At 39.5% G+C, this 27,841-nt stretch overlaps 1 protein-coding gene across 2 annotated transcripts; it reads left to right on the top strand.

Moving 5' to 3' along the window:
* Positions 1–1,281: 1,281 nt before the first annotated feature.
* Positions 1,282–22,532, top strand: RADX (RPA1 related single stranded DNA binding protein, X-linked). 2 transcript variants are annotated; one of them, XM_088173180.1, is made up of 15 exons: positions 1,282–1,855; positions 3,201–3,343; positions 4,099–4,291; positions 7,387–7,495; positions 7,630–7,721; positions 7,816–7,938; positions 9,055–9,162; positions 9,709–9,876; positions 10,383–10,543; positions 10,958–11,151; positions 12,190–12,258; positions 16,858–16,937; positions 17,402–17,695; positions 18,891–19,073; positions 19,500–22,532. In XM_088173180.1, the coding sequence occupies exons 1-15, from the start codon at positions 1,297–1,299 to the stop codon at positions 19,643–19,645; spliced, it is 2,622 nt and encodes an 873-aa protein (XP_088029306.1). In that variant the 5' UTR covers positions 1,282–1,296; the 3' UTR covers positions 19,646–22,532. The 2 variants fall into 2 exon arrangements, with proteins under 2 accessions (XP_088029306.1, XP_088029307.1); XM_088173181.1 differs by lacking the exon at positions 12,190–12,258.
* Positions 22,533–27,841: the final 5,309 nt, after the last annotated feature.

Genomic DNA, 27,841 nt, shown 5'->3' with positions numbered 1-27,841 from the left:
TAGAGCATACTCTGGGTGCATGGTAAAGCTAGTGGCACACCCACTTCTTCAGTCTGCAGTCTTTTATACTGTTACACTTGTGTTGCTTTCTCAGATGATTTTGCAGATTTATTTTGGGCTCGTTGACTATAATCTTGCTTTAGATTTTTGCAGCGTTTGCACAATTTAATGGTGGCAGACGTCGCCAGTCTCGGGTGGTCTTCAGATGCCACTTTTAGCTTGGAGTTCTTCCTCTTACAGTCTTCTGCTCTCCACTTATGTCATCTTGAATATACATTTTGCGATAGCAAGCGTATCTTAAAATACATCCTTTGCAAGCCTGCTTACATCTTCTGAAAGCCCTGCTTCCCCTTTTGCACTGCCCACAATTGATTACAAATTTTATTATACTTAAAAAGCAGTTTAAAACTTATAATAGTTATTTGCAAACAATTATTATTGTATAATTAATAAATTATAAAACCAAAATAAATTGTAGAGAGAGCCAACCACTCTATAGCCGTTTATAACAGTTGCAGTGGGACAAGAATCAGTAACAATATAAATGTCACACACTTAGGAACCACTAGTAAGAATTTCTTCTGAAGATGGGAGGAAGAAACAAGATTCAGTTTCAATGACTGAGATTTGTTTCAATTATTACCCCCACACCGCAACTATGTAAAAGGCAATACAATATTACAAGCGGGCACAAGACTCTCCCAACTAGGAACACCCTGATGTTAAGGAAGAAGCAATGGCGAGTGTTGTGCATCTACCGAAATGGAACCCGGAACAGGTGCAGCAGAACCAAGGCGCTGCTCAGGGCCTGTGTCCCGCAGACGGGGCGCTGCGGTCACCCGCGCCCCCGAGCACCGCCGGGCCAGCACGGGAGCGGCCTAGCGGAGGAACACCCGGGGCCGCCCGCCGCCGCTACCGGGCCCCTTAGCGCCGGCCACCCCGCGGCCGCCTCTCCCACCGCTTCCCCGGGCCTCAGCTTCGTCCCTGCGCACGACCGCAGCAGCTCTCCGGCCGCCGCTTTCCCGTCCCGGTGTCGCTGTCCCGGTGTCCCCATCCCTGTCCCGGTGTCGCTGTCCCGGTGTCCCCATCCCTGTCCCGGTGTCGCTGTCCCCGCCCCCGCCCCGGCCGTTGGCGGTTTGAACGGCGCGCGCGCACCCGCCCCGCCCCACTCCGCGCGCGCGCGCGCCATGGGGGCGGCACCCCTGCTCGGCCATGACAGCGGGAACCCGCGGTCGCCGGTCCCGGCAGCGTCCCGGGCCGCGGCTCTCGCCCGGGACGGGCGGCCAGGACGTTGTCATGCAGGACCCTACCCCGGAAGGCGCCGAGGAGAGCCGGGCGGCGGCGGCGGCGGAAGGCGGCGGGGCCTTCTGTCTGCAGAGGGTGTTTGAGGAGGTGCAGGGCTCCTCGCAGCTGAGCGCGGCGCCCGCGGAGCCGCCGGCCGTGACGGTGGTGGCGGTGGAGCGGTACCTGGCGCAGGCGCCGCCCGCCGCCCCCCCACAGTATTGGTACGACGTGACTCTCGCGGACGGCGCGCGCCGGCACCGCTGCCACCTCGCGCCGCGCCTCAACGGGCTCGTGCAGCGCGCGCGGCTGCGGGCGGGCACGCGCCTCCGCCTCACGCGCTGCTCGTACCGCTACGACGAGAAGCGCCTGAACCGCGGCTTCCTGTGCCTGGAGGGGCTGGAGCGGGCGGCCGGCACCGCCACCGCCGCCGCGGGCGTCCCGCCCGACCGGCACCGCCCGCTCCAGCCCCTCCGCGGGGACAATAGGCACTACCTGCCGCTCTGGAACAACGAGGATCCCTATGGAGACGTGTGGGTGCCGGACAGGCCCCCGGTGCAGGTGGATGTGGACGGTAAGCCCGGAGGAGGCGGCTGTGGGGGTGCGGGAGGGACGCCCTGAGGCGCCCCGGGGCACCCAGAGGGAGGAGCGGTGCTGCTGTTCGCCTTTTGTTGGGAGCTGGGGAAGGGTCGGGAGCGCGCGTCCTGTGAGGGGCGGCTGAGCGAGCTGGGGGCTCTGCCTGCAGAGGAGGAGGCTCGGGAGGGTCCTTTTCGCTCTCTACAATCACCGACGGGGGCGTGTAGCCAGCTCGGGGTCGGGCTCTTCTCCCAGGCAGCCAGCGGCAGTGCAAGGGCACATAGTCTTAAGTGAAGGTTTAGCTTGCACATTAGGAAGAATTCCTTCACGGAAAGGGTGATTAGACATTTGAACGGGCTGCCCAGGGACGTGATGGAGTTACCGTCCCTAGAGGTGTTGAAGCCAAGGCTGGGTGTGGCACTTGGTGCCATGGCCTGGCTGACAGGGTGGTGTTTGGTCATAGGTTGGACTCGATGATTTTAGGGGTCTTTTCCAACCTGATTGATTCTGTGATTGCTTGTGCAGCTGGGCGGAGCTCCCTGGTATCCTCCAGCTGTGTTTGGCCTCACTGAGAATGTGCCACCTGTGTCACAATTCACCTGCTCCTGTGGGAAAAACCTCTTCCCTGGGAAGATGTGAGGCATTGTCACAGGTTGCCAGAGTTGCCAACTTGTGGATGCTCCATCCGTGGAAATGTTTAAGACTGGCTTGGATGGGGCTCCGAGCAACCTGGTCTGGTGTAGCATGTCCCTCCCACGGCAGAGCGTTGGAACGAGAACCCTTTGAACCCAACCCCTTCTGTGATTCTCTGTTGCTTTGAGAGAGCTTTTTTAATTCTACAAACATTGATTGAAAATATGCAGCTGTGGTGCTTGTACCCAGTCTTCTGAGTTGTCAAAAACACTGGCTGCAGTAGCAGTAGTCATGTGTCTGGTCTGTGAGGCAGGATGCTCGCTCTGAAAAGCTGCCCCCCAAAATGTGGTCAGTGTTGAGGGGCTCATGAAGCCTGGTGAGAGAGAGGTGTAACAGGACTTCTGCATGAGTGTGATGCCCTTGTAGGCTGACACCTGTGGGGTTTTTTTGTAATAGCCCTTCTGCTCATTTTACAGCACTTCTGTGTCATTTAACATATGTCATCACTCTCAATTTAAAAAAAAGGCAAAACTATGCTGTGTGCAGATAGTTCATAACAGATTTATTGGTGAATATCAGCAGATGAGCCTTTATAAATGTCAGAAACATTAATAAAGTACGTGTGACATCCTGGCACTTCACTCCTGAGAACATGTTCAAACATGAATGCTTTTTTTCGGTCTTTTCTTTTCCCCTCCCCTTAATCTTAGTCTCCAAGCTGACTAATCTTGGTCATCTGGAAATGACGTGGAGAAGCAGAGTGCATTTCCATCCACTTCTTGTGAGAATCCTGCACAAATCTAGACTAAGGTACTATGGAAAACCAGAGAAAAAAATGGATATGCCTTATCAGGTAAAGAGGGATAAATGCATAGGTTAACACTCAAATTGCTGTAGGGTATTTGAAAATAATTTTTCCCATATAGTAAGCACATAAAGTTATTTTATAGCTATTTTATATGGAAAATGCTGCCTTTACAAAAAAGCTGAGCGCTCTAGAGCAGGAAATGCTGAATTTTGTGAATTTTGTGAATCATATGTGTACCAACTTTAGTGGATGCATTTCAGTTACCATAGTTCATTTGATCTTTTTGTGAAGAAAAAGATATTTCGAGTTGTTAGTAGTTTAACAGCCTAAACATTTCTGGTCTCTGTGCTTTGAAAGTTGAAGTTAGTATGTCCTGCCAAAAAAAAAAAAAAAAAAGAAATATATTTAAATTATTTCTAGGCCCTGATTCTCTCATCTGGTGACTTTCAGTTATATGATTTTACTGTAAAATTCTTAATGATTTTCTAACATATTTAACTTGTGATATTTTTGTGTTGAACTTCTTGGAAGAGGAGACTGGAGGTGTGGTGGGTTAGTTTAAAAGTTTTTTTACTGCTCAGTGATCTGCTCAGTTACAGATTCATTCAACATTTGCCCAGTTTAAAAATTGGGGATTTTTTCCACTCTAGTATTCAGCACAAGTTCTGGAACATCCTTTTTATCCATTTGTAATAGAGAAATCTTTTATGAGTGAAGTACCTGGTGCATTATCCAAAATAAATACATACCAGAATGATAATAAATAAAAGATGACTGTGTATTGTCTCTTTTTTCTTCAGGCTTACTTTGAAGTTGCTGATGGCTCGGGCATGATGTCAATGGTTTTGTGGAATTCTCTGTGCCCTAAATGGTATCACAGTATGAAGGTGGGCACAGTGCTCCTCCTTGCCAAGTATGCCATCAAAACCAGTTACCCGTTTAAAACACACCCCACCCCAGGGGACTCACAGATGAAGAGATTTGCTACAATTGGTTAAGTATTGCAGAAACCTATTTTGAATTGATGAAATATAGCTGTGCAAAGTAGTTCTCCATAGAAATAAAATATAAAGTGATCCATTGCTGAGACTAATTGATAAAATATAAATCCGTAATTAGTACCTCTGAAAGGTGTCTGAGCATCCAGGTTCTTGCTATTTATATTGCATCATATCTATGAAGTTTACTGCCAAAATTAGTTAAAACCTTTATTTAGGAAATAAAGAAGTAAAAAAAAGAATCCCTGAAACAGAAACTGAGATAATAAAGAACTTTAATCTGATTCTACTTCCTGCTTAATAATACACATATCACTTGTACACTGCTCACACATTTTTCCAGGTCATTGAAAGGCATTATCACCTCATCTGGCTTTAGATTTTAGTGTTTACTGTCAAGGCCCAGAGTATCTGCACAGCTCTGCAGAATAAAAAGTTGCGTTGATGACTTCTGTGTGCTGAAAGAGCATCACCGTGGGAGTGTGTATGAAGAATATTCCTTGGCTATGGAAAAGCATTTTCTTACTTGCCAGTTGTTTTGTGTGGCAGATACTCAAAGGAGCTATACCACAAAAATACAAGTCCTGCAATATAACATTAATGGCCTTTTCAAACTGGATTTGATCAGCCTTGGGGCTGTTTTCTCTCCTACTTCACCCTACACTTTCCAATTTTGGGCTTTTATACTCAGAACAAAATGACAGCCAGCATTAAGAGAATTCAAATAACTTCTTGAAACAAAATGTATATTGGTGAACGGTGATATATGTATAACTTATTGACAATAACATTTTTCTAATGGAGTTGCTACAGTGCACAAAAATAAGCAATGTTTTTACGGCCAGAAGCAATATATTCCCTGACTGATAAATATTTGCATGAAAACCAGATCTCAATGTCTGAAGTATTTGTGATAACTTGGCAGGAGATAGAAATGTTTAGCCAGGAATGGAAGTTTGTGAGGGAAGGTGATGACAAGTACAAGCCAACCCTGAAAACAAATATAATTGCCACAAAACCTTTCTATACAAAGAAGACAGAATAAAATATGCCATCTGAGGTGTCTTTTGCTATGGGAAAAATATCTCTGCATTTTCATGGCCTTATTCACTCTGCCCTTCTGATTTCTTACAAGCATTATTGGGTAGAAGTGGGAACAAAGAGATCAAAATGGCCAACTCAGCTGCTGGGCTGTAAAGGGTTATAGCTGTGTAAGAGAAGAACTAGAAGTCACTCCAGAGGAAAGCACCATGGTGCACAGATAAACTGCAGGCACTCTAAATCTTTGGTTCATACAAAAGTCTGTACAGAATCTAAGTTTTTTGCACAAAGCCGAGACTTTTATATTAATACAAATTCACATAATTCCATGATGACTATATTTCCTATAAAAAGAGAGTTACAAGAGACCAGAATATCCAGAAAAAAAATCCAAAGCATTTGTAACATGGATTTTATTCAATTTCCATTGCATGAGGACTTTTTTGTTTGTTTGTTCAGATGAAATGAAATTTGTGACCTCACTAAGTGTCTCTGTATATGGCCAATGTGGGGCATTATTTCAGGTTTCAATTACACTGAATCACTTAAGCAACAATTACTTTTATCTTCATTTATTTTCAATTTGTAATTCCATCAAATCCCAGCTTTCCAGTGTGTCCTTGGAACCATTCACCTGCAAAAGCTCAGTGTATCTGGAGAGTTACCACGTCCCCAGTATTTAAGGGTTTCCAAACAGAGAGTCCTGCAAGGCAGTATGCTTCAGGCACACCCTTAGGCTGCTGTGGAGTGAGCTCTGCATTGCTGGCTCACTGCACAGAAGTCACATATTGTTTGCAGCTACAATATTGTGGCACTTGCTGAGAAGTGCCTTTTCACAACCTAAAACCTTTGGAACTTAATTAGTACCAATGCCTTGAATTCCACTGCCAAGCAGTGTGCACATTTCACTTTTACACATCACTGAATTTGTGTGGTTCTGATGACAGTCTGGACTGACCTAAGCTCCTGACTGATCCCAGGGTGTAATCCTGATCTGAATATGAGACTTGAATCTAATCTCAAAATAATGAAACAATTGAGTTTTGATGCATGGGAAAGATTTTTCAGGAATTCTCCGAGCAACACTGTCCTAAAAGACCATATGCAAAACCACAATTGTCCTCCTATTTCTAGAAAGCAGAAGCATAGAGAATACTCCTAAGCAGAGGGTCTGACTTGAAGTAGAACACCTTCCTAAATGTTGCACTGCTAGGGTGAGGCACCAGAAAAAATTATGAAAAAATAATGTTGTATGCATTATTTGTATCTACTTAATCACTTTTCTGGGTGGATTATTTAGATAATCCCTTACTCAAACCCAAGAAACTTCATCAGAATCTGTCTTTTATATACCAGCAACATTTGTCCTGTTGTGTACTGCCTTGTGTATTCTAGAAGCTGAAGCCATTCTTCCTGTATTTTTTAATCTGGTTGAAGAGCACCTTTCTTGACTCAATGCTCCACCATTTGTAATTTAGCATCTAAACAGTCTGATTAATAAAATTAATCAGATTAAACATTTCAAGTGATTAAAATTTTCACTTCATAGGCATGAGAAGACCTTTTCCTCCCTGGCCATGGTGTATTTCTGTCCTATTTATAATTACCTGAACTGGCATCAAATATTGAAATTCTCATGTGCTAGTTCTGTTTTACTTTGTTGTCTGCGCATCAGTTTCAGACCTTGCTGAAATTTGACAACAAAGCTAGTGTAAAAACTACTTTGTATCTGATCAGGATGGTTGGATTAGTTTCTGTTAAAATACTGGCTGGATTGGACTAGTTGGTTTATGAAGGCAGTTGGAAAGTTTAATATTACTCAGATGATAAAATTGCTTTGTTGTACCTGAATTCCTTACTTTATTTTAATGAAAACTTGAATTCAGAGAAATTGATTAATTATTTCACAAATCATTAATAAAAGCTGAAATATTTAAGAAACTTTATCCTGGTTTCTTTATGGGTTGTTGTTACTTTTGTTATATTATTATAATGATGATAATGATAATTTGTATTCATACCATAAATACTACTTTTTTTCTTTATCAGAAATTAGCCTTAATGTTCGAGATCCTCCTACTGAAATAAGTATTATTCCAGAAGAAATGGTTAAGCCAGAGTGGGGATTACCTGAAGTTAAATATAGGTTTATCACAAGGTAAAATAGAATTTTGTTCGTTATCAAGCTGAAATTTAAACTACACTACCTTACAGTGAATGTTAATTGGAAGTGCTTTTTGTAAAGTTTCTGAGAAAGTTTACCCAGCTCTCTTTCTTCTATTTTGCTTTTAGGTCAGAACTGGATGACTTACCACACAATCATTCCTGTGATGTTATTGGTCTTGTGACGTTTGTGGGGAGGGCTGAGCGAGCCAGAAAAAGAGGTTTTTCTATAAATATGACTTTCAGAATTTATCAAATAGTTTCTAAATTTCCAAGTAAATGCTTATACATTTTTCTTAATATTTGTTTATATAGAACACAGTGAAGACTTCTGGCTCTATCGTTGGGCACATGCCATTGATGGGACCTCAGACCAACCATTCATACTGGAATTGTTTGCAACTTCTCAGCCAGATGTGTTTGAGCGTATTCATCCAAGTATTCATCTCTCTATAATACTTATTAATAATTATTTATAATGTTTTTCTAGTTCATTGCAAATTTCTAATTCTAAGATTAGTTGCCACTGAATAAAAAAATACCGTGATTTATCTCCTCAAGCAGAAGGTAGTTGATCAGAATTTAAAATTTAAAAATAAAAAATAAAAGTTTAAATATTTGAAACCCTTGCAAAGTGCACTGTCAGTTGATGTAAACAATCAGATGGAGACCTGGGCCTGGGTCTCCTCTGATCTCGTTCATTTCAGGTGTTTGTGTTAAGAATCACCTGGGCAACATCTCTTGCATCACAGGCAATTAAAGACAGCAGCTTGTCAAATCTCTTGCTCCTCTTGACCTGTTTTTTTATAGACAGGATTAATTTAAGAGGATTGAATGAAGAGAGAGGTGAAAGTTGAAAAGCTTCATTTCTTTGAACCAGTGTTTTTTGCCCAAACAGCAATCATCACCCTGCTGTATTAGTTATCACACATGAGCTAAATTTAAAACTAGGAAATTCTTAATGAAGGATTTTAAAAGAGCTCCTTGCCTTCTTTCTCTTCTCCTCCAAGCACTTAGCCTTTTTTTTTACACTGGTTGGTGTTGCTATGCATTTTTTATATAATTTGATGCAGCACCAGCTGCATAGTCCTGCTAAGATTATGGCTGCATTCATCTTGAGTGCTCTGGGGAAATGGGAAACAATGACATTGCAGTGTTTAACTGAGATACTAACAAAAGAGTGAGCTGGAACTCTGTTTAGAAATTTTGCAGTGGCATGCCATAATTTCTTATGATTTTATACTTTTTATCCTTAAGAAACATAGCCATCTAATACCAATATTTGTACTATTTGTTTCAATGATATCCAACCCAATGAAGTATCTCATCTTTTAGTTGTAGCATCTGTGCTGAAATTAAATTGAAGATTTAATTGCATGTCCATATGGTAATTTATAATGGAGACTCAAAACATATGTGAAACATTTGTAGGGTCAGGAACTAAACTGTCTTGTTTAGAGGACTTAATAAAATTAATCCAGTATGTGTCAGTCTTGCCATTCTAAAATCAGTGAACTATCAGGAAAAAAAAAAATGAAGTTTTTTTTTCTCCAGTGACATACTTGGTGTGTACACAGATGAGAGTGATCCAGGGCCTCACTGAGAATCCTTCCAGGACAGTTTACCTTACGACTTCAAATGAAAGTCAAATATTCATTACAGGTAATTTACATTAGTTCTAGTTTTATATAGTTCTCATGTTATTTCTTAGGAAAGGGTATTTTCATTTTATAACAAAATAATCAGTGCAGACCATGAGGTAATAATGAAACATTCCTGAAGAGAAAAAGCCAAATAGCATTCTTGTGAGGCATTAATTTATCTTATGAAAAGTATTTCTAGGTTAAGACATACGTTTCCTAATTCTTTCAGGCTGTTAATCTTTTGATAGGGTAATAATGGCAATTACCACGTACTTAAAACATTAAAAAACACTTCCAGCTTTCCTTTTCTAGGAGCTTTTTTGCTACTTGTTCTGGTTTTCCTGTAATTTAGCGTTTGTCTGACTTTCAGTGTCAAATGCAAAGTCAAGAAGTTCAAGGTTTTCATTTTGTAAAATACTCTTGACAAAAGACATCTTTTGTAGTCTCTAGTCAAGATTTTCTTAATTTGTTTTTTCTAGGTAATGTTCAGGGGAGTTTCAAAATGAGAACAGATTTAGCCTGTAACCTGCTTTGGTTTTGATACCTGATTATTTTTGTTTAAAAGGGTGGCACAAGGGCCAGCCATACACCAAGGATGCCAAAGTGAAAAACTTCATTCAGTGGATGAAATCACAGTGTGAAGCTGATCAAATAAAGAAAACTGTCATCGGTGGCTATTACCCTTTTCCACGACCTCCTGATAGCTTTTTGAAATATTGTAAAAACAATGAAGGTATCATATATCAAATATCTGCAAGATTTGTGGCCTTTTTCAGTCAGTCTTACTCCAAGATAAACTCCCTTTCGTGACTAAATGTTTCATAGGCTAAATCCTCACCCCATAGAAAATGTTGCACCGTTAGCTGCAGAAGAATTGTAGAAGCTGACATGAGCTCCACATGTACCCAGAAGTTTTACTCTGAGTATTCTGCTAAATCAAAATTAAAAATAGTTATTCTGAAAGGTACATTGAACTGGAGATTTCACCTGAAACAGAAATTGTGGTATCTGATAATGCATACTAATGGATGCTTAAGCGCTAAAAAGGTTTACTATTTTAATTTTTTTTCCATGTGATGTGGGTAACAAAGAGGTTTAGAATTCTTTAAAAGCATAAGCTTAAAACAATTTAATATTTAGTAAAAAAAAAAAAAAAACAAACAACTCTTCTTTTGAATCTTGTGTTCAGAGATTTTTATATTTCTCTAAAACTTGATTCTGGAAATTTCTTTTTTACAGTTGAATCAGTTTTGAAACCCATAGGTGAAATAGGGAAAGAGATTGAAGACCTGCACTACAGAGAGCACAAAAGAATTGCTGTTCAGGGAATAATCAGTGCCATAAGATGCATCAGCTGCAGTGATGCAGCTGAAGAAGCCCCAGGAGAGGAACTCGTCCAGGTACAATGTGTGAGAGTTAATGTCAAAGCAGCTGTGATTGTCATTAGAACGGAAAATTTTGCATTTGAGTTCAGAATCTAATTACATTTTCACTTAATCTGATTTTTGAGAGCAAAATTTTAGCAAGCAATGATTCAGTGCTTCTATGAAAGTGTTTTGTCAGTCCTCTGTAAAACTCGTAACTGTTTAAAAGTTAAACTGTTAAACTGATAACCTGATGTAAATTGGAGTGTGGGAGAGGCAACTGCTGCAACATGCTCACTTCTCACTTTCTAGACGTAATTTATCTTGCTAATATGATTAGAAGATAATTTCTGCTAGATGTAAGGTGACTGTCAGAAATTGGCAGGTTTTGAGTTGGAAGAAACAGTTTTAAGTGCACTGAAAGTCTTAAACAATTAACTGTTGTTGCAGAACGATACTTCTCAGTCTCTTGGAAGTTCTTTTGTGTCCAAAGAAGACTCTGTTGATAAGGAAAAAAATGAAGAAGTTAAATCTTTTCTGGAGTCACCCAGCACTCCTGGGGAACATCAGCACCAAGCTCTGCTGTCAAAGGGGAGTTCAGTCAAGAGACAGACAACACCCAGATTCAGAAGACACACAGAACAGTAAGCTCTCTTTATAAATATGTGGTGAATCTTCTAAAAAGTGTTTTCAGAAATTAGTCTGTAGTCCAGGCTGTAGAACATAATAAGAAAGCTTTAAAAGCATATATAGTTGAATCTTTAAAATGTAGTTACCTACTTTTCCTAGCATCAGGTGATGACAAGTCTACTGTTCATGCTAATGGAGGATTAATTAAAGTAGGTTTGCAGTGCTCTCTTCTGATTAAGATTTATACTACTTTGTTCTTAAGCTCACAGATTTGAAATAAAAGTAGTTAATAATTGAAGCAAATGTATTTTAATGACATAGCTGTGGAACAAACAACATTTGCAGGGGCGTGAGGAAATAAGATATCTTGACTGAAAATGCAGAATCAGGTATACCTATTCCTTAATTTCAAATACACCTTATTTTTGACTTCTGGGTAATGGGATGTACTGTATGTAGCTGTAATGTGCTGTCAGAAAGGAAGGTAGGTGGTGGTCATGTGCTAACCTAAAGGCTCAGAATAACTTGTAATTTGTCTGATACAACTGTGTTAGATTCAGGAGTAAAGTAGCTGCTTGCATGAGATTGCCCTTCATTGCAACACTTATGAAAAATCTAGTACACGCATACTCACTGTTGAGATCCTGGTACATACATTGACAGATGGAAAGTTTGAAAAGTCAGGCCGGTCACATCTGGGTTTTTTGCAGTGGATTTCTCATCTGATAAAGGGTATGTTTTTCTTCATTACTTTTCACATCCATAAATCATCATATGTGAAGATAGTGGATATTTAGAGTATTTTGAGGGGAAATTAAATAAAATATAATTAGGATTTGAATGAAAATTTAGTATTAAGAAAACTTTGGTAAATAGAAGTACTATCTTGGCAGTGTTATAGCAAACGTAGTGGATTCTATTCCTTATGAACACTTACAGCATTTGAGTGTCTTAGTTTAGTTCTGCCTGAAAGAAAAACATCAAAGTCCCTTGCTTTGTGAATTTCCATTTAAATAGATACTGAAAAATAATGGTGAATTTCCTACTTTAAGGGGAGGTACATCTGTTAGTCCTGTATCATCTTACCCCTATTTTACGCGGACTGTAAGAAGAAAACTTGGGTAAGTCATGTGAAATTGTGTTGAATAATTGCAATAATCCAACAAAAATACTCTGGGTAAAAATTTTACAGATTGGGGATCTCTAAGGAAGTACAATTGAAAGAACAGATCAGGGTGGAGTTTAATGTTTTCTATTCACTCGTCTGCACCAACTCTAAATATATCTGAAAAATAATTTTGAGGGTGTTATTAAACATATTGCTACTCCTAGTACTAAGGGAATAAACAGAGGTTCATCATGGTAATGAATGGATTTTCTGGTGGTGGCTGAGCTGTACGTTTTTCTTGATGCTACAGAGGTGTAGGTAGAGTTGTCCCTGGGAAGCCACTCCCCTGGCTCCTTTCACTCACCAGCACTCAGTTGTTACGTAAGTCAGTTTGGATCCAGAGAAAGTGGGGTTTTTTTGAAGTCCAGATAGGAATTTCAAATCCAGAGCCCTGTCAAGTCTGGAACCAACTGAAATAACTACAAAAATTGAATTATTAAGAAAATTGAATGAGTGCTTTTATTTGTTAACTAGGGGCTACAAGCTGCTTTCCTTTGTGCGTTTTGTTTAAGGGCCGTAAATTCTTGTCACTTGTTCCAGGCAGAACATGAGCAAGTTGAATGTTTGAACTCCTTGGTGCCAGTAATTCAGGATGTTTGTGTATTTTGGCAGTGATCTGGATTTGTGCCGTGACTGCATACACGGCTCAGTTGCCTTTTTGGTCTGCTTTTAGCATCTCTTTCTTTTCCCCCCTAAGCCCAAGAATCACGGTGCTAGGAATGCAATAGTGCTAACTAGGGAGCTGATCAAAGTTGTTGACCATTCTGCCAGTATTGCTCCCCTACAGGCATGCCTATTTTCTTGAAACACATTTATTGGAAGATAATTTGTAACAGCTTTTTCTGTGGAGTAAATGAGGCTCTGTTGACCCCATGTGTTGTTTCCTAGTCCTTCTGGTAGAAACTGTATTTTCTAGGGGAAATGGTTACCTGACTTTGCAGCTGGTTCGTTAAAACATCACCTGGCTTTAAGGTCCCAGTTCTGCAAGTGGTGCAGGAGTTTGCAGGGACTTGTGGTGCAAACCCACAGAAAAATCAGGAGGTTTTCTTTGACTGTAAGGAATCCTGTTTTCTTTTGTTTGCTGAGAAATGTTCCGTTTTTTCCAGGGTGGGGTGGAGGATGGGAAGAATGTCTTCTCCCCATTTCTTATAGATGAAACCAGAAGTTAAGGCATGTTTACTTTGTTCTCTGCTTTTCTCAATCTGCTACTCTCCTCGCTACCTGTGTGTCCACTCTATGCCATTAGTGCTAGAACCCCAGCTAAAGGAGGAGAAAGTCTGTGTTGGATTATGGAAAGCTGTTTCACTCTATATAATTCAAAGGTAACTCGTGTATTTCTGTAACTATAGAATTGTGCTGAATTCTCCAAATTGCCAAAGAAAAACAGAAAGATAGCTGACATACTTTAAAATTGCATTGTTTACTGTTCCTTAGATGTAGCAGAATGTCAGCTCGCACTGAAATACTTTATCATGTTGATGAAATAACATTAGTTTTAACAAACTTCACATATTTCACAGAATAATCTGAGTTGGAAGGGGCCCAAAAGGATTGTTGAGTCCAACAGTAGAGAAATGATTTAAAGTACATATTCTAACTTAAACTATTCTGCATCAAGTTTTTGTATGTTATTTTCAGCATGTGGTTGCATTTTGGGGTTTTTTAAGCAGTAAGAGCTTATTTTGAGTCTTTGTATTGACAGCCACAGTTCCTTCATTTCTGAGGTAGCTTACGTGATTATTAAGAGTTTCAGAAAGAGCAAGAAAACTGGGTAATTTAGTATTATTGTTGATATTTATATCCTTGCTAGTAAAGATCTTTCATGTAATGGTACTTTTAAGCATTTAATGTACTCCAAAGTAATTTAATTTATAGAGAATGAAGTGATTGTGAATGGGGAAAGATCAGGAATTTCAGAAAGGGTTATTTTTACCTGGAAGTGGAAAAAAGCACAGTAGTTTTAATGGAATTTTAATCATTGTAAATTTAGCATGTTACCAGGGAATTGCTGCTGCACTACATACTCCCACTGCTTGAAATGAACTTGTTTGCATGCTTCTATCCTTGCAGTTTCACTTCTATATTTTTTTTGTCACGTAGACCCTTTTGTCCTTTTTCCTTCCCGTGGATGTGATAGGGAATGGGCACTCTATGATAGAGGGAAATTTATCTTGAGGTTTGTGTGAGTGCCAGTTTTACAGAATGTGATGTTTCTTTCACAACCCTTTTTCACATAAATCAGAATTTGTTGGGGAGAAATTAGTAGATACCAAAAATCAATTTGTGTAGACATGTCAAGTTATGATAAAAGGCTGTTTGGTCTCTCTGTTACTTGCTGTGGTAGATGTGTTTACCACAACGGTATCAGAACAGTTAGTTCATTTCAAACCAGTCTGTAAAATTGGTTTTACCAGTTTTATCAGTGAGTGGGATGTTTTGTTGTGTTATTTTGACGTACTTTATTTCCTTGTGTTGTGTGGGCGTAGCTGCAAGTTGTAACTATTTTCTTTCCTAATTTCACTTATCACATTCAGTCCCAGTGCTTAGGAAATAGGTGTGACACATGAGATATGCTTATTTTCCCAGTAATTTCTGAAAATGCTGATCTGCCATGTATTTTGATAAATGTTATTTTAGATGACAATACTTTAAAGTAAAATGAATGAGAAGTTGAATATCAATGTATCTGAAAATAGTGAATAAAGGCTTTTTTGCAAGTGGGCATCTGTGAAAAGGGAGGGCCTGTGGAGTGCTGGCTGGAAACAGCAAATCTGGCAGGGCACAAGTTCTCCTAAAGCTGATGTGGGTAAAATAGGCTGTGGGTGTTTTGGTGTACAGCAGCAAGGGCACACTCCAGTAAGTGGAAGGATTTGGGTGGCCTCAGGTGCATTGCAGACATAGTGGTTCACAAAGAAGCACCTGGACTGTGTGTAGAGACAAGCAGTTTTCCTTACAAGCCTAGCTCAAGTCAGGCTGTTCACACATCCAGCACAAAGCAGGCCTGGAGGAATAATGTGTTGGGCAGGTAAAAATTATCCCAGCTACAGATCTGTGAAAGAAGTGGGGGAAAAGAGTGGCAAGGTTTTTTTCATATTTTCCTGAGGCTCTCCTTGCTTTAAATTATTCACTTCCAAATCTAGTCAATTTTTGAGGAAAAACCCCATGATACCCATTTTCCAAGGTATCCACGTGTCAGCAGTATGGTTTAATCCTCTGCTTTAATGAGAAGTTGGTGTGTATATAACTTGATACATTGGTTTCTGAGCAAGCCTTTCTTAACACTGTGATGGGGTTTCATATTGTGTTAGACAGGTCCACATCTCAAAAGTGAAAATTAATTTTGTGGGCAGTAATTGCACAGGTCGTACTGCTCAAGTAAGGATTCTTTTGTGCCTAGATTTAGTCATCACAAGGAGGTCACTTCAGTGATGATACATCCATGATGGGAGTGCATTTCTTAAAATATACTTTTATACTCAAAACCCACAGTGCATTTCCTTTTATCTTTTCACTAGATACTATTTTAGATATTTTCCATTTGTTCAAAATGTTGACATGAAGTTTTCAAGATACACCCTAGGATGAAATAGAAAAAAAAATTTAAACCCTGTGAATCCTTATGAAATACAATATGGTCCACTAAACAGCATGTTCATCTTTGATTCCTTTTTTACTGTCTGTATTTTGTAGTTATTATTAACTACTTTGAAGGTTTGGAATTTAAATGGTACCTTAACAAAGTCTTACCTGTTGCAGTTGTTTGTGATGCAAGATAATCAAGATAGTCCTTTCCCTAAGTTTTTTCAGACATCATGGTGAGTTCTATTCTAGTGAGAGGAGTGGATCAAAGAAGAAAAGAATAAATGGCCCTAAGAGCTCGTTTTACCATGTTTGCTTGCAGAGTGCCTCTTATGTTTTTTCCTGCATAATATCCTAGGTAATTTATTAGAGATTGATAAAGAAGAGTTTCTTACCATTGATTCAAAACTTTATGGTTAAAAAAAGAAAGTCCAACAAGTACCTAGTATGCTTCATTGAGCTGATCATTACAACAGGACAATATGTGCACAGGAAAAGAGAGATTTGGCATTTCTGTCATTTTGGATTCCGGAATGGTGACAGGGCTGCATTCATGCTGTGTTTGTGAGTGCCGAAGGGGATGATAGGGCAGTGCAGCCGCATGCTGAGCACCAGGGTTTTGCGATCGAGTCACTTGTTGGTCGCCTGTGATGTTTGGCCGTGTCACACGTGGTGTTTCCGCCAGGTGCCGGTAGAGGGCAGCAGACACCGGATTGTGAGTGTAAAAGCCTTCCCCATCCCAAAGCCAGGAATCAGGCAGGGCTAGTCCTGAGCTCTGCTAAGTTGATTTACTGAGCACAGGGGGTCTCGTGTCAGGCTGCTGTATACAGCTCTCACGATAAGGAATCAGCTCGTTCAATAGAGCTCATATCATTTATCACTAGAAGTCTGTCTTTTGCTGCATAGGGTTTGAGGTTAATTATGTTTAAGATAAATATATATATGTATGCACACTATAACTTTCTTTTTATAGCTTAGATGAATATCAACATGGACATTCTGTGCAAGATAAAAATGGACAGGCTGTGTCAGACAGTTTGCAGCACTGCACAGGTACGTTGCAGACAGTTGTTATATTAATCTTAGGGGGCTTAAGACTAGTTCTTTTCTTCAGGTCTAAACCAGGCAACAAAAATATCCTTATAACCTTTGTTAAGACAGTTCCTCTGTACATCTGGCTGCATCAGCCTCTGGGGAACCACTGTAGCAATGTATCATCAATGTAATTCTACTCAATTTTCCCTGCTGTGTTCTAAGGGGTGGCTGAAAGGACAGCACTGGGTTGTTTCCCATTATGGGCAATAAATTCTCAGTGTATCCCTATACAAGTTTTAAGTTAGTTTAGTATCTCAAAAGCACTTTATAGCGTAAGACCTCACATTTTCTCTTGGCCTTTTTAATTTCTGCCATGTCTTCATAATTGAAACCTTCTAATGAAAATTATTTCTTATTTAACAGAGGAGTGATACAATTATATAAGCATATAAGCAACTAAATGTTTTCTGTGCTTATAATAGATCAAGAAGGAGTGAGTAATATACTTGAAACTGAAGAGACTGGAAGAACTTGTGATTCCTGGCAGAGTGACCTGTGGACACAAGTGAAAGACAAGTTAATGAATTATTTTCATCACAGCAAAATTTTCCCAGAAAGTATTCCATGTAAATTTGATTATGTGCACAAAGACTTACTTATGCACCAGTACAACCTTCATGCAGCAGTGCACCAGCCAATAGAAGCCAGGACAGATAAAAACATCAATGAGTTTAAAAGTGCTAATGGCCTTGGGTATTACGAAGTGACAGTTCTGGGTAAGTAGCTTGCCTTGTAAAAATGGTTAAGCAAGAGCAGTGTAAGTTCATCAGGAACTGAATGGATTTCTCTAAAGGAGTCAGTTGGTTCAGAATATTTCCTGAGGTTTCAAAAATTATTGACATTTTAGATTTTTGTTAGAGCCTTCCTTTAGGGTAATTTTTATTCTCATTAAACATTCTTTTCAATTAAATGCCTGAATATCTTGTTTCTAGTATCATTTTTCATATCGTTTCTGTTTTCATTATAGTTTGACAAATTTTATTTGAAGAATCTTTGTAGTCCTTAAACTACTGATAATTTCAGAAGTAGACCCTGTTCACTATTTCAACCTGATGTAATCAGGCAAATTATTCAATTACGCTTGTCAGCTGCCTTTCTGCTGGAGAGGTGTTATAAGAAACAAGTTAGTGTTCTTAAAAGGAAAAGGACAACTATAAATCTTCTTTTCAGCATTATTCTCATTGAGTTGCTTTTTTTATACTATTGCTCCTAAAGTGCCTTCTCTCCATGGCGGAAAATGAAAGGCTGTATTTTAGCCATACTCATTAACTGCTCCATGCTGCTTCTGGTTAACATGAAGTGTCAATTGATTGATTTTTATTTATTAAAATATAAATATGCAAGTTGACGTGTATCTGCTTGCTAGTTTTATTGAGGGTCATTAAGTTTGGTTTTGTTTTCCTATTAAAAGGAGACAGAAATTGCCTTGCTTAACGATGCTCATGTTAAGTTGCCATAATTTAAAAGTTTTCATTATTTGCTAAGGGAAATTTGCAGAGAAAGTGTTTGAATATTTGAAGTCATTAGAATCCTGGGAATCACAATACAATATTGAAGATGAAAGCAGCACTGCATTGCACAATTTACTGGTTATAAAGTAAATTTCTCTGCCTTTGCAAATAATGTTAAAAGGAGGATGAAATTACTTCCAAGGTTTAATGTTTTCTGAACTATCAGCATTGGTAGCCTTAAACCATAGTGTTTCATAACATATCAATTTGAATGTGCTTGTGTATAATCCTATATAGAAACATATTTTTAGACATTAGTTATTGACCAATGGACAAAGAACATGTATATAAAAATCAGTGCAGTTGTTTGTTTAAAAAATAAGGGAAGTGGTGCACAAAGTTGCTGATAGGCTGAATATGATGAAGTTTTCAGCTAACATAAAATATTTTTCTTCAACAGGTATAAACCATGACATAGCAATAGATGTTGCTTTTCTTCCACTGTTTTGCCCTGACAATCCCCACTTATTTCAACTAGAAGACATTCAGAATGATACATTATTGTCTTGTATGAGTAGTATCTCCGCATGCCAGCAAAAGGCCACCAGCAGTGGGAGGCTTCATGACACGTTTCCTCTTTCAGGTGAGACTGCCTTTCACTGACATGACTCATTTATCATTTCTTGGTTTATCTTTCAGTGCAAGAGTTAATCCTCCTGTAGCAATCTCTGGTGTGGGTCAGACACTGTTCACTTCTTCAGTGAAAGAGATGTAAATTTGTATTTCACCACTTTTAATAAATTGCTGTAATACTGAACTTTCAAGGCAGTTTTTGCTGGAGCTGTTCTCATCCTCTGGAGAAGTATTTTAATATCCAAACTACAAACTTCTATCTAATTCTGATGCTGTCATTTCTAGTGATGGAATTTATGAATAAAATTTTTCACTGAAAGAAGGTTGAACATATACACATTACTGTATGGAAAACATTATAAATTCTGTACACCTTTTTATTGTGTACAGAGTATACAGCAAATACCTTTTAAAACCACCTTTCCTTAACTTCTAGATGAAATTGTAAAAGCAGCGAAGGAGCTCGATGGCAAACATGTTATATGCATCTTGGACATCTGTCACTTGGGTGATGATAAGGTGGAAGTCTTTCTGAGCAAAATCTACAAGACAGTGGAACCAGGTGTGCTGGATCCAGTGTAATTTAATAACTTAATTTTCATATGTATATTATTCAAAAGGAGGGAAATAAAATTGCTGTAACTTGAATACAACCTTTACACATTGCACTTTTCTAGAACTAGCAGACACAAATATAGAATCATGATTCTTAGGGCAGTTGTAATGATAATCTATGTAACTGGGATGGACAATTGTTGCCTTTATTTTTCAGTCTTGAAACAGATTAGACAATGTCTTGGTCGCTGATGTTCAAGAAGAATGAATAGGCAGTACAGTGAGCTGATCATCTGGCAGGATACCAAGGAGTAAAAGTGGTTGTCTGCTGTCTTTATTTGCCTGTGCACAGACATACATAGGAAATGTATATATCTGGCTGAGAACTGAGAAGAAAAACAAGCTTTCTTAATATTTAAGGCAATGTTTGCAAAAGAATTAATGGGCTGTGATAAAAAATTAGGCTGGAAATTAGAATTATTTTGAGAATTAGAATTTTGATGTTCTGTTGTGATGTTTCTTAGTGAAAGCTACTAGAGGCAGTCTAACGGCTTTTTAGGCTTTGAAGCTTACTGTGAAAGGGATTAAATACCATGGTGCCTTTAGTACTATGATGCAGAAGCTCACTTTCAGTTCTTTTAACCTGAGCAAGGTCAGGTGCTATGTTTTTATGTCTGCTTTTGTACCTAGAGTGTAAGGTAGTGAGTATAGCATCTAAATGTTTTTAACATATTTTATTCATTAATAAGAGTAATGAAATATTTTTTAAAATATTTTTTTAATTGGAACTTGCTTCTAGCTTTGCAAGAGAAAAGCTGTTTTTAAGAAGTGCTAATTATGTCAGGATATACAGTTTGCCACATCATTTTTAGGTATTTTCTGAGTGCATGAAGTTCAGCAGCTATGAAAAGCTGCTACTTCCACAAAAGCAAAAGTGGAAAATTCTGACAACTTTTTGCCTGTATGAAGGGGCAACTGGCTCTTGCTGGTCCAGAGTCAAGTAGCACATTTTTCTCCTGTGTTAAACAGCCTCAAATCACTTAAAGAACTGAATTCTTACAAAATTATTTTCGAGCAGGAGCTCATTGCAATTTGACTACTTGTCCATTCGAAATGCTGCTCTCAATTCAATTCCTTGAGAAGAAAAAATTATGGAGACTTGCCAGGTAAATTGTACCATTATTGACCAAAGCCCACAGAGTTAATTCATAGGAACAGATATATTCTTGGGCACATGTTAGCAGCTTGTTGGTAATTGGAGATTACCTCTTTCAACTAGTAGCTCACTTGTCTGCCCTGGGGGCAGTGGACTTTGTCCTCAAATACTTAAAGTCTGTGCCCTATCTTCAGTTAACAGTAATTTGACAGAGAAATGTAATTGATTTTGTTACATACAAGTTCACAGGCAACTTCAGATAAAAAGTAATGAAATTAATAAAATTATTGTGTCTTTCTAGTATAGTTTACAGTTTAAAAATATATTAAGAAGAATAGTTTTACTTAAATTGCACTGGGACTGAAAGTCAATTAAATGTGACTGTATTGTATCTGTCTCTTTGATATGAATCAGAAGTATTATCCAGTAGTTCTGGAGCAATGTTTGTCAACTCCTGCCTTTCAGAGTACCCACAAAAGAGAAAATGAAAAGATACCGACCCAAGAGGAGTAGGGTGTTGCTTGCAGTGTTATTTGTGTCATTGTGCTGTATATGGGTATGTGAAGGTGAGAGGCCATTGCTCTGGAGTGAGAGTCACACAGCACTTCATGTTCCAAACTGAGCCATGCTGACTGTGTCAGCCAGTGTTTTTTATTTACATGTGCTTCAGATCGAAGTCTAATTTTAATAAAACCATTCTTTCTTAAGGCAATTTTTAAAGGAATTATCTTTATACAAAAGGACTGATGTGGCTGACGTTGTCACAGAGCCACATTGGTGAGATGGTCCAGCCACCTCCCTCCATCCCATGCCATAGAAGTGCAGCCAAAGGCTGTTTGTGGCATTAAACTGCTTAGTACACTTTAAACATAAAGCATTAATAATTTCATCCTATATTTTATGACTTGTCAACTCTAAAAGAAATATGAGAATATGGTATATAGAGATATGTAATGTCTTTAAAATGTTAAATAATATAATTTGATTTTACTCAAGTGTTTGAAATCTTTCATGGCAGAAGCTGGGAAGGAGAGATATGTACTCTTGCAGATTCGGGTGCCTGTGTTGGAAACACAGACTTTCTGTGTGCAGCTAGTGAATATCCAATGCCTGTAGTAGACTTGGAGTTTTACTACTTTGGATCAATCTGTAGAGTCACCATTTAGTCCTGCTAAATAACACTGAACTTAATATGTGGAGTTCAGTGGCTGAAGTGCTGCAGTGTTGCTGTGATTCTACCACTCTGCCTGTCTTCCTCCTCCCTGCCAATCCAGCACTGTCAGACTGGAGCAAGGGTCCTCTCTGCAAAGAAACCACTTGCTGTTTTACTTCATTTGGTGTTTATAAACACAAATGTAAAACTAATGTATTTTTGATCTTGAGTCTGTCAAAACACGTTAGTTTTGCTGTGTTAATCTAAAATAGTCATTACTCCTGCAAAATGTCATAGGGATCCCGTTTTTCTGCTCTGTATTGCTACTGCTGAGGGTAAAATACTATCAGAGCACATTTCTTTACTGTGGAACGTGTACCTGACCAAAGAACTGTACTCTAAAACATGTGCATGTTTCTTGTGTTTTTAGCATTAATTTCAAGGAATGGAGGAAGATAGAGCATATGTAGTTAGTGGTACTTTTGAATGTGTAGAAGTTGCATAGATCATAAAGATAATATTCGTTTTGAAATCGTGTGATGTAGAAGTTGTGCAACACTGTAAAGCAAAGAATATAAATAAATGAATTAATATATGTAAACATCTAGGATTGTTTCTTTTCATTTCTTTCCTTTTTACTTCTTGTAAGTTGTTTTGAGTTTTCAAGAATCTTCTCCACAGTCGTGTTTACTCTTTCCAAGAAATTTAAAGGAGAACTAGGCCAAGCTTCTGTCAACATCTGTGCCACCAATTGCAGCTTCTCTTGGATTTCAACACTGTGTGCAGCATGAGTTTTGTAGAAAAAGAGGAGAAAAGAGGTCTGTTTGTCCCTCCTCCCCCGCTGTGCTCCAGGACTGGGCTGAGCCCCAGGCTGGGCAGAGCAGGATAGGAGCCAATTCCTTGGCTGCTTCTTAGCTGAACGGGCTGGGAATGCCACAGCTCTGTGTGCTCTGGACACACTGGCAAGACAGCCCTTCCTGGCCTGTCCCTGTGAACCTGCAGGAAGGGAAAGAGCTTGGAGGAGATTGGCTCTGCACTAGTGACAGCTCTCAGCTGTTCCCCACCCCAGGCTGGGTGTTACATTTCCTCAAGAGGAAGGAACGCTGAACAGCAGCTGAATCAGCTCCGGGCTCTGCAATTTACACCTCTGGCAGCCAAGGAGAGACATCTGCTAAAGCCAGTGTTACTGACATCCACAAATCCTCACAGACTACCCAACTGCTGTGTCTGTTCACAGCTCTGGAAGCTGTGTGAATTAAAATGAACACTACAAAACTCAAGTGCATCAAGAGGAGTTGTTATACAGCTTTGGCACTTGTATTGACCACAATAGCATCCTGAACCCTCTGGCAGTGAACTGTTTTTAGGAGTGACTGAGCCACCTTGAGAGCAGCCTGGGCAGGGAAAGCTGCATGTTGGAAAGAGGTTGAGGAGCTGCTAGCAGGGCTCTGCCTCCCTGCAGTGCTACCAGGCACTTGAACTGTATTAGGCAGAGAAATGAGGCCAAAGGAAGACTGGCATGGCAGGCAGTTAACTAAAAAAGGCTGTTTTGTCTGTGCTGTAATCTGTGGCCACTATCTGGGTGAGTACTGATGACTTTGATTTGCCAGAGCATGCCCTTTCTCTGCCCTCCAGCCCTCACCCCACTGGGAATGGGGCCCTGAACCACAGCTTCTGACAGGGCTCAGGGCCAGAAAGCAACAGGCTCCACCAAGTCCTGAGTGACTGGGGCCAAAACACTCTGGAAGGGGGTCTGACAACACTACAGGCTAAAGGAAGATGAACTCCAGGCTCAAGACCAGATGGGAAAGGTCAGAATGTGCTGCTGTGAAGTTTGGTGTAGTCAATTTTTGTTTTGTTTTAGTATTTTCAAAAAATATTATCTCTAACCAGAGCAAATTAACAAGAAAATACATTTAGACAAACAAGCTGGAGAACAATCAGATGAAGTAGATGTCTTCAGGTGGGCAGGGCTTTATTAATCTTGCAGCATGTAAGAGTCTGAACACTGATATGGCCTGGAATGTGGGCAGCTCTCTTTGAGGTCTATAGAAAGCAGAAGTCTAAAATCTGAAGGATAAATGTTTTATTGTCTTCAGAAAGGAAGCATTGAAGAAATTACTGGTCAATTTGTCCAACTTTTATCCCTAAAGCAACTCTGGAACAATATTTTTTTGATCCCTTCTTTGCATTTTTACTGTCATCAAGGACAGCTTGTGCCAAACTAATCTAGTTTCCCTTTTTGATAGGCCTAACATCTGAGGCAATATCCTTCCTTCCAATCAGCTTGAGGAAATGCAAGTTAAGTACAGATATGCAACTATCTAAAAACTTGACCACCCAGTACAGCAGATGCTGCTGCTTTGCAGGAATCTGTCAGGGTAGCAGCTTTATTCAGCATTTGAAACTATTCAATCATCTGGAAGATGACCCTCTCTGGATTATACCCAAGGAGAAATGGTTAGAGGGGGACATTAAGGGACACAATTATAAGTATTAAAAATTGCAACAGTTTCCCAAAGCAATGCAAGTGACAAAAATGTGGCCCAATAAAATCAAAAGCATTCCCTTTAGGCAGGAAAAAGGGATTTTGCAGTGAGGAGGGGCTGACAGGGCAGCAGTGTTACTGAGAAGACCAGAAATCATAGAAAGCCACAAACTAAGGTGCAGCTCCATAGCAAGCTGTTGCCACAGAAACTAGCAGCTATGATTTCTGGATAACGATGGGGAAGACAGCAAAAAAACGAAATTGTTTTGGTGGTTTGAGGATGATGCAGTCTGGTTTTGAGGGCAACACTAGAGAAGACCAACAGGAAAATAAATTATTTAGAAAACACAAGACAAAGATTCAAGCTTGTTGGTTTTTTTCTCAAGGCAGAAAAGAGCAGGGACAGAACTTGGCTGCATGATCAGAGTGCAAACAAGATTCTGGTGAGAGGAGGGCAGAGGAAAAGGCAACTTAATTTGCAGTAGAAATCAGCAGGTCAGTTGATGGGGGAGTTTTTGAATTAAGGAGAAAACAGCAGTGAGACAAAATATTTGGGAGACAAAATTTTACAAGTTTGACAAAAACACTCTGTCTTGGCAGCACTCAGCAGAAGAAAACATGGCAGGGGATGCCCTGACAACTCTTCCAGCCCTACCCAAGCTTTAATAAATGGATGATCAATATAATTTTTCATATAACCCCAAACCGAAAGAATTACTGTGACACGCCTAATAAAATGGTCCAGTTTTCCCAAGGATTTAGAAACAGGATTTTTACTCCAAACCAAGCTGAAACACAGTCCTTGAAATCCTACATACAAAAAGGCAAATGCCATTCTCTCTCTGCCTGGTATATTGCTGCATTTCCACCTTTTATACCTCCTGGTTAAACAAGTCACAAAGTGTTGGATGCAAGAAAAACGCTATGAGAGTCAGCTGTGGAAAAATGTCAGCTAATGGCTCAGCCTTAGTCCCTGCCAATGGAGGCAAGGTTTTCTACAGCTGAATATTCTAGAACATGACAGGGTGTGACATTAAAACTAAGTAGCCATTACCCTGAATAGCTTTCCCTGAAGCTGATTTTGACATTTGAAGGACCAAGTAGTTTCACACTTTTATGAGTACCTTGCTGGCATTTAAGAAGTTTCCACACTGACATTTTGTGCGAAGAAAGGAAACGAATGAGGCTAAAAGGCTTTGAAGTACAGGAGGGAGAAAGGCTCCAACAGGCAAAACAAGCTAATTTTGGTCTTCTCTGCCATAAAAAAAAAAAAAAAAAAAAAAAAAAAAAAAAAAAAAAAAAAAAAAAAAAAAGCAGCTCTTAAATAGAGCTCAGTTCTGGTGTTTCAGAGCAAGAGAACTTTGAGACAGAAATTGCTGATAACAATTTCAGTAGATCACTAGGACAGCATGCCCATTACACTACCTAATATTTCCCATCATGGACCACATATTTAGCTGGGTTTGGGTCTGGTTTCTTTTCCTTTGAGCACAGAGATGTAGGGGCAGCTCTACTTTTAAAGCCTTAGCTTAACTGCTGGTACAAGCTGCCCCTTACATTTGATCTAGCTTTGCAAATTTTGCCTGAGATTCCAAAAAATGGCAGTGCCTGAGCTTAACAAAACATCTTTCTCACTAAATCTTTTAATCTTATCGTGCACTTAGCCAAAAAAACTGCTGTTTTATTTAGCTGCCTGACCCAAATTAAATAGAGTGAAACTGATATAACAAGCTAAGAACATGATTACTGGAAGTCCTAGTTAACTGGAAAGTTCTCTTTTTGGAGCTGCTTTGTGCAAGAGTCATCAAAATAATTGCAGTATTTTAGCAAAAGCCAAACAAGGAGCAGAGACTATTACTAGAATGCACTGCCCGGTTTTCAGCTCTGGTAACAGCAGCAATTGTCTTTCCCCACTGAATTATTACCTTCCGAAAACTAGGTGACAATAATCAGAGAATGGCCACAGAAGGGGTGCTTCAGTGATAAACACCACAAGGTTTACAAAGAGAAAGGATTTCATTAACCTAACCAGCATATTGGAAAAACAGATTGAAAAAGCCAAACCCAAAAAACCCCCTGAAGTCATCAACAAGCTCTCAGGCTCTTACATGTTAGAAACCTGAGACAGTTTCCGGACCTGAAAGAAAGTTTCTCTTCCCTGTGCCACCCACCCAAACCCACATTGCTTTGCTGTGGTAACATCATGGATTTAGTTACGTCATGTGCTCTGAGCCTCCTGCTGTCACCTTGACTCAACAGCTTGACGGAAGTTCATCCAAGTAGAGAGATTTTAATCTGGTTTTGCATTTGGATTTTCAGTATTGTCTAGAAGCTGCATTTCTACAGTTAGCAATGCAAGCTATGGGGCTTGCCCCCCTGAAACATATTTTGCAAATATTGTTTAAAACCGAAGTATTTGGGGATCACCTTGATGAACCTTCAGTAACCCAGCAGAACTGGTCCTCCCAGTCCCACCTTGCCTATTCCTGGATCTGTAGATCTCAGCTGCTGCCCAGCCATGGCACTTGGGTGAGAAGGATAGAGGGAGGTTTTTCCAAGATCCAGACCATATCTGGACTCTCACCCCTCTACTCACCTACATCCTGTTCTTGCTTCAGTGAGTGGAAAACCCTTCAAAACAATGTTTTGTTTTGTTTTTTTAATAACAACAAAACCCCATTTCCTTTCCAAAGGAAATTCTGAGTATTTTGAGTTCCAGCTCAGAAGGAAGTTTATTGAGTATTTTCCAGTAAATGGAAATACCCAACCTGTGACTAGTACTATCCTACTTTCAGTAGTAAGCACTGAAACACTATGGCTTGCACTTCAGTGTGTTCCTCTAAAACTTCTTTCAACTGTGTCATGTCATTCCTTAACTGAAAAGAAATGAAAAAAAAAGAAAAATAGAAATTAATTGTTCAATTTCTCAATGATGCCAAATAGAGAAATCTTAGATTGTTTAACAGAATGTATTAAAATAAGAAAAGGTCACTTATGGTAATAATGGTAACTAATTGTTAGTCATTATTACCACCAAAACTGTAGAATTGTGAAAGAGAAATACGTAAGTCTTGTTTTTTGATGTCATGGATCATATCTTACTTTTGAATGATCTGCTCACTGAACTGAAGAGAACTAAGAATTCTCTTTCAGAATCTTTCCAAGGAGCCATTACTAATGTGTTTATTTGGCACTTGAATGTATTTGGGTCTAAGTGACAAGTTGATGGTTTTCATCAGTTCTGCAAGCCAGCATTTTCAATAACTTCAGCAGCTAACAAAGATGTGAAATATTGAAGATACATTGGAGAAGTCTGCAGCAATTTCAGTCACATTCCAGTTTGATGGTTTATTAAGTCTCCATAGCGTTAAAATAACATGCCAATGTCAGAAAGCAGAATGGCCTTGAGCGGCCATCATAGAGAGG

Source organism: Sturnus vulgaris, chromosome 14, assembly GCF_052056855.1.
Source record: "Sturnus vulgaris isolate bStuVul1 chromosome 14, bStuVul1.hap1, whole genome shotgun sequence".
In the NCBI taxonomy this organism is placed as follows: Eukaryota; Metazoa; Chordata; class Aves; order Passeriformes; family Sturnidae; genus Sturnus; species Sturnus vulgaris.
Note: the sequence above shows the minus strand (reverse complement) of the source record. Positions and strands in the feature narration are given on the sequence as shown.